General features: G+C 39.3%; 1 protein-coding gene across 1 annotated transcript in view; it reads right to left on the bottom strand.

The window, feature by feature from the left end:
• Positions 1-5104: 5104 nt before the first annotated feature.
• The window catches only part of LOC139745613 (dual E2 ubiquitin-conjugating enzyme/E3 ubiquitin-protein ligase BIRC6-like), a 64145-nt gene continuing 61225 nt past the window's right edge, over positions 5105-8024 (bottom strand). Inside the window, exon 59 of the mRNA XM_071656013.1 lies at positions 5105-7827. Coding sequence (XP_071512114.1) covers positions 7486-7827 — 342 coding nt within the window. The 3' untranslated portion in view covers positions 5105-7485. The remainder of the gene's footprint in view (positions 7828-8024) is intronic.

The following is an 8024-nucleotide window of genomic DNA, read 5'->3' as shown; positions in this document are numbered from 1 at the left end:
AGAAAAGCCCCTCTCCCTTCAAAATCTTGCCAGGAAAGATGTCTTGGAACCACACCAATCACCTTGCAAAGTTGTTTGCTAAGAGTGAGCTATTACGGATGAATGTAACAAGAGCTAAGCAATGTATTAGTAACAGTTTGAGTAACATTCAATGTGAGTGCAATCAGGCATAGAGCCATGAAGTGGTGGATGTTTTGTATGGAAGGTATTGGTTTTGGTTTGCTGTGGGAACATCTTAGCTATATTGTGTCAAATTTGTTTCTGTAAAACCAGAAATATTTGTGTGCATCTTGATTTTGCGAGAGCCAAGATTCGCAAAATTAAAATGCACACGAAAAGTTGTCTACACCATATGCATTGAATGCCAGTGACAATTTGCAAAAATTTCATGCCACGAATAAGGCCATCGCTTCCAATTCATGAAAATTTCATGCCGTGAAAATATCTTGCGTAGAGGTATTCAGACCTCGTGGTATTATGCTTTTAAAGGGACAGTACAGTATTGGTGGAGATGAGAATTGGGCTTTTAACTTTTTGCGAGATACCAAGAAAACACTTATTATATAGTACAGAGCATACCATTTTAAGAGGAATACAAAGTTTATTTGATGAAAATCGGGTTTGGAATGACTGAAACATCCAAAAACAAAGTAAAACAAAGCGATCGTGATAAAGTGTGGGTCCCACTCTTTAGTAGAATCGCTCTTTTTTGATATCTCAGCCATTTCAAAACCAATTTTCATCAAATAAACGTTGAATTCGTCATAGAATTACATGCTCTTTCATATTTCATAAGAGATTTCTGATTATCTCACCAAAAATGTTAGAAACCTGAAATTAGATCTCAACCAAAACTATACGACCCCTTTAACATTTCACATTTCTTAATGTAGATTTTCACATTCCTTGTGTGTTTGCTGGAAACCTGCTTGGGATACTGAATGAAATGTGTTATATTTTCATACCATGGTATAGGAAATTGGTCAGTTCTCCACACTTGTTGAAGGAAAACTGTATATCATGTTCAAAGTGAATAACAACTGCATAGTCATGCAATACCATTGTAGTCATGTAGAATGGCAAAAAGTGCAGTTTATCCATTATGGAGTTGCTATTTACTACAAACTTTGATCAACCTGCCTGCACCAAAGCAACTAACCCAGTTCAGAGGGACACTGCTTAATTCAAGCAGTGTAGTGTGGCCATTAACTTAACTATTTGAACAGTGAACTTAATCAGTTTTTGTACAATATACAGTTTACATGTTTTCTTTGTATTGTTATGGTGTATGTGATAAAAGTGTTGTCAGTGACTATAGAAAAAGATCTGTTATAATATGTTCTAGTTTCTTGTGTGACAGGGTCAAAGGCTGAAGTGTACTTTTTGATATATTTGCAAGTGAAATTCAACTTAGAATCCCCTGCATATGGCAATTACCTTACAGAATAATTGTGTAGATGTGGAGTTAAGATCACTTAAAAACAACAAGAGGCCTTCATGTCTAGTGCTCACTTTAGCAGTATACAGTACTTTGCCTTCATGGCACTCTGCCTGAAGCAAACTACATATCTTGAAGTCTGGGGATGGCTGCAGGCCCCTTGGGCAACCCCTTCCTAATTTGGGATATGTCGGTCCCATCCAAAGGGTCCCCTGGGGGCCTACCACCATTTGTACAGACTGTGAGATCTTCCCCCACTGATAATTCCTGCAGCTGAATATGGCTATTCAGCCACCTTGTCAGATGGAAAATGCAAACAGACAAACCAAGTTTAGTCAAATTCCACTCGCTAATCTTCAAAAAGATGAATATGTCAGGAGTTATTAAAATTAGCTTAATTGGAGTATGTGAACCTTACCCTTGAGGCTACCCAGTGGGGCACCACCACCCCACTTGTACAAGCTAGAATTCCCTCTCCCAATCGCTAAATCCTGAAAAGTTTGGTCACAATTCAGCCACCTGTTTTTCAAGCTGTTATGTCAAAAATTATTAAAAATGGTGCTAATCTGGGTGTATGGGCTCAACCCAAGGGCCCATTTAGGGTACCACCACCATTTGTACAAACTATGATTCCCTCCCTCGTTTATGATTCCTGCCAAGTTTGGTCAAATTCCACTCTCGTATTCAAGAAGATGAAAGTGTCAAAAACATTTTTTTTTTTTTTTTAAAAGGTTATTTGGAATATTTGACCACACCCTAGAGGCCCCCAGGGGGCACCTCCATTTGTACAAACTGTGATCCTCTCCCTTGCTTGATGATTCCTGCCAAGTTTAGTTAGAATCGCCGGTTTCCCACGGAGAAAAAAAAAATGTGAAAGAGTTCACACATGCAGAGACTCCAACTCTCCCGCTTTCGACGGGAGATCTCCCGCCGAAAGCCCGCTTTTGCAAAATCTCCCGTTCTCCTGCTTGAGATTTAATTTCTCCCGCCCTGGCTCTGTGTCTCTCATTTGAAATGATTTCTTACTTTTTGTCTTCGTATGTTGAAAAATAAGCCTTGGATAGCACGAGTGAGCATCAAGAACCCTAATTATTAGAGCTTCCAGGGCCCAAGCGGGCCCTGGACCCCCGCCGCAAGGAACTTTGCACTCGTGATATGCGCTTCGCGCACATCAAGTTGGAGTCTCCCGTTTGCAAGGGGTTTCAGGCGGGAGAATCTCCAGATCAGAAGGTGCTTAGGGTTGGAGTCTCTGCACATGGTGCACGGTGGATGACATAAACCACATGATTGACAATGGATGACGAGCAATGGATGCCGAATGATTGCAATAGCTAACTTGAGCCAGTTGGTTCAGCAGATTGAAGTACAGTCACCATCATTTGATATGGACCTGGATAAACTGGAACACAGGATAAATTCTCTAGCATTTCGAAATCAATTTCTGACCTCTGAAAGAAAGTTGCCCAATGACAAGGGTTTCTACTGCCAATGCATGTGCCATCCCCAATGAGGCAGTGGTGACTAATTACCAAACAGAAGTATTACCTACCTTTAGAAAACATTCATTGTAGCCCACTGAACAAAAACTGAATTGTGTGGGTAGCAAGGCATCCTACAATACTGGAAAAGCAGATGAAAATGAAGCCTTCAGTATGTTACAGGCTAATCAGCCATTGAAAGTAAGATGGAATTTTGGGGGAAGTCACACTTAATGCTAGCGCATGTTCCCCTGTCAAGTTACTCACTCTGAAGACAAGTGAAATGTTACTCCCTCCATTGCCTGTTGACTTTAATCTCTTCGTAACAGATCTGCAAGTAAGTAAAGGTACTGTATACGTCATATATTTAGCGAGTCTAAATTTTCGCAAATAGGGACTTCCCAATGATTTCATGAGTGGTTAAATTCGCGATCGTGGAGTACTGTACTGAACAGAGAAATGTTTACGTGTGCGTCACATTCATAGCCCAATCAGTCATTATTTTCGCATGTCTTTAATTTCGCGAATAGCGCCCGACTCTTGAAATTTGCGAAAATAAAAACCTCGCGAAATATTCGTCGTATACAGTTAAGTGTCACCCGATGTGCAGAACTGTGTGGTTACCTTTACCTTTCCATCACGTAGGAGATATGCATTCTATGATATCATCTTTAATCTACGAGGTGATTAATCTTTGTACAATAAAGTGAGACATGTCTGTACATGGCTCTCATGAAGGAAGGAGCTGGAAAGCTTTGGTGCTAACTTCTTGTATCCATGCAACAGTGTCTCTCATTGGCCATCCTCAGTCCAACCTATGATTACATAAGCTACTTTCACAGCGTGGAAATTTGCATGAATTTTTGCACCCAACTGAACTATTACAAAACTTGGTATTCAGTTTATCAGGAGACAATTTTGAGTACAAAGTGTTCTTATCTAGGAGCAAAGTTTGCTGACATTTGCCTTGTGCAGAAAAGAAACTAGGAAAGTGCAACTTTCACAGTGGCTGACTCCGTAGCATTCTCAGGACATTTCTGATTATGATGATATCAAGACTGATTTTGTGAATTTACCAATAAATGACAAAGAAGAAATGCAAAAGAAAGCCCTGTCTTCATTGCATGTTTTAAGAATTGTTTTATTTATCTGCCTGTACATGTGACATATGTTTCAGAAGTATACATCATTTCTCAACTTAGAGAAACATCGAATGAGCAGCTTGGCTCGCTGCGTGATTTTCCTTTCAATGGTTGATATGTTTCACAAATATTTAAACACACGAGTCTAAAAGTCATCATCTGGACATATACTCTATTTCTGATCCTGTACAGATAGAAGTTCATAGATTATAAACAAGTGTTTAGTATCACTCCCGTGATTGCCTCTTCCATTGCAATATCTCTCACGCAATAACTCATATATATATATTTCTTATCTCTCAAGATTCACTCAGTGTCTTGACAGTTTCCCATGTGCAATACAATAATAGAAGACATCTATGCAGGATACAAGCACTGCAGCATTTCCAACATGCTGCACACAGGTGGACAAAATACAACCAAAAATCATTTGCATAAGAAAACAACGTACATACACACAAGTACATAATCCTCGATAGTGCAATAGCTTCTACATGATGAACAGATTTGGTACAGTAACTAGCAACTTCATTTCCTGTTATGTAACACAAATACAGAAATACACATACAAAATAATAATAATAATAAAGTAGGTGTCTTACATGCATTTGCAAGATAAGAGATTTTTTCTTTCAATATTCTCCATTTGTCTATGTCTCAAGACATTTACAAGTAAACCTTGTGCTCAAGAACTGTGTGCACAGTAACTCTCATGTAGACATCGTCAATTGTGACACACAAGGCCGGAATTCTAGACTTTGCACTCAATTAATGACCTTCTGAGTTACACAGAAGTCATATCTGCAACGTTTGGCATGAGACCTAGCAAACAACATATTGTAACATACTTGTTCTCGGATATATTTGTAATATTATTTGGGACAACCCACTGTTTTTAACCCACAATGTGTGCAGCACAATGCATCATGCACAGAATGTCTCATGTGACATCCACTTCTATTCTACGACATGTTAAAAACATCTTTCTGACAAAGTGAGAATGTTGCCTTGCATGTTCAGTATTCAAACACACACATACGCACATACACACATACAATCAAGCGAGTGCACCCTGTTGTACACAAGAGTTATTATCTGCTACAGCTTCTATGCTGATCAGCAGTCTAGAATAGATGTAGTAAACTACTAATCTGGTTCTGGTTGAAGAGACTTCAAAATCTGGCCTCGGCATAAAACACAAGCAAGCTAACAAAAGGAAACTCATTAAACAGCTTCTCACTATCCCTCTAGTTTTATAATCAAGAAGCAAGAGTGTTTCAAATGAATTATAGGTGGTTTTATAGACCATTCAAATCATGTACGCTGCTATATGAAATGTAGTATCAACTCAAATGAGTCAGTTAATGCACACATATCATTTCCAAAAAGAACTATCAATGATTAGACCAGTTAACTACATCACTAAAAAGAAACTACATGAGCAGGAATTCCAACATGAATTCCGCTATAGAGGACATTGCGCGAAGACATTAACAATTCAAGAACAATTGCAGTAACTTAAAATTTTCATCATCATAAACAACATTTCTTTTATATAGGACCTAGTTACATCATCAGCCCTTTATGTGCCAAGGCACTAAGCTGAACATGCCAAGTTTCTTTAGTTTAAGCCATTTGAACTCGACTTGGTTGTACATTTTACAAGCCCACTCGGGTGACTCAATGTGTCTCAATCTAATAGAATGGTCACGGTGATACCATAAGGAATAGGGGGTTAGATGGTCTCCATTCATTGACAGTTATTTACCAGACATTTGAGCAAAGCAGAGAAGAAAGCATTCCAGCATACATGTCAACCAGTGAACAATGCACTGTATTAAGGGTTAAGCAATTCTGTCTCTCAATATGCCATATCCACTCTTTCTGTCAGTTTACATCACATGACATTTCTTTACAATTACTTCCTTCTGTTAAAAACAATATTTGTCATACACTGGCCATACCTTTAACCCTGATCTACAAGAGATGATCTCACTTGACAATACAAGCATAACATATTGCAAATAGCAGTACGTAAAATGTTATATTTTGCTAAGCTACAAAGATATTCAGTAAACATTGTCACAAATTTGTCCCTTCGCAATGAAGATAATGTGCCAAATTAAATGTCTAGTATAAGTAGCCACCCACATAAAACAATGATAGTAATACAAAAGAAAATGAATACAAGGAAACTGAAGAATGAGCATTTGGGGCTTTTTTGCCTCCATCTTCAGTTTGTGTTCTTGCACATATTTGGCATCAAAGTTTTCAACACATATGATAGATTCTGGGCTGGTCACTTTGGAATCTCACTGGTTTAGCTCAGTCACACCTGATACACCACACCACTCACATCTCATATCTACAAACACCCATCAGGAAAATCATTCATGTCAGAGTCATACATTCTTCCATACAAGAGAATAGGACATGAAGAAGATAGAAGTTAAGTCAAGACAAGAGTACAGTACTGCAGTGGTTTGTAATACTTCAACTCCTCTCTCTCTCCCGATAGAAAGACTCACAGCAAATGTCTTCCAAGTCTTACCAGGTTCTCTCTAGATATCTATACACACCAGCTGCCTGTGCGTTTGACACCATTCACATGTCGAGTATATTTCTGATTTTGTCCAACACCATTTGCTACTAGCATTCTGATATTTTATCACTAAAATTATACATCAATCAATATGCATGAAACTATCGCACCTTGTATGAAAGTAGATATGAGCATTAAGATGCATGCTAATGAGGTTATTTTTGCTTTATCAAAGATTGCATTACCTTACACACACACAGGATTGTGTATGCATAAGTGTCATCGAACATAATTTCGAAATTGCATGCCTTACAATAAAAGTTTACATATATAGCTCTTAACATACTCTGAATAAAATTTGATAAAGCATACAGGTATATTCACATCTACACATTCAAATTAGTACAGACTGCTCTGAACACAAATATTCATATGATGACAGCTCTAAATACACACAATCATCACCACGTAGCATCACTTTAAAACCAAAAGAAGTAGTTCACATAGGTCACAAACAGTTCAAGAATATAGTTAGTCAAATACTTGGATTACAAACTTTCCCAGGGACAATGAAAGATAGAGTCACTGGCAGCCTTTAAGTCTGCCCATCACTAAGCCACAGATATGGCACAATACCTTCTGTCATTGCATGGCCCACTGGTATGTGGCAAAATGAACATCTTGTAAAGGTTCACTCTTTGATATTGTGGACATGAAAATGCACACATTGCAGCTGCAGAGCAATTGGTGCAGTTCTAATCATGATATTTCCAGAGTTTATCTTCATTTCATTACACGCTGTCTATCACAATGTCATACAAGAAAGACTGGGGAACCTGTATCTCACTCCCACAGACATACATCCACTGCACATCAGAGGGTGGGTCAAAACAGTCCAGCCTCATCCTCCCCACCCCCTGCTGCCATCTCCAGCAGGCTGACAGGCTCGGCAATCTGGCTGTCTGCTGTCGACGTCTCCGCCGTCGTGATCTCCTGCGACGAGGACGAGGACCCGCTGTGCTCTGCATCGTTCTCGCTGCTCTTGTCCGCATCCTCTGACATGGAGGCAGAGCCGATGTCGTTGGTGATGTCAGAGGAGAGAGGGGGCAGGACCACGCCCGAAGCAAACTCAGTAGTGGTCTGAGAGCCCTCCAGCTCCAACTGATCTCTCAGGAAGTCTGGTGGTTGTAACTTACTCAGCTCCTCACGCAGTTTGGCTGTGTGTTTCTGAGGAGGGAGGTACACAGAATTGAAACCTATTGAAAGCACTGTGGGTCGGTAAATGGCGACTCTCACTTGCTCACATCATATCAATACCTTTGCCAAAAATACAACGGATGGTTTTGTATCCCCACATACATCTTCATTTCATTGCCATGTTAAAATATAATCATTGTGATCATAAACAACCATGTCAACAAATT

The sequence above is a fragment of the Diadema antillarum genome, unplaced genomic scaffold, assembly GCF_040938485.1.
Source record: "Diadema antillarum isolate AM-2024a unplaced genomic scaffold, OU_Dant_1.0 seq00001279_RagTag, whole genome shotgun sequence".
Lineage (NCBI taxonomy): Eukaryota > Metazoa > Echinodermata > Echinoidea > Diadematoida > Diadematidae > Diadema > Diadema antillarum.
Note: the sequence above shows the minus strand (reverse complement) of the source record. Positions and strands in the feature narration are given on the sequence as shown.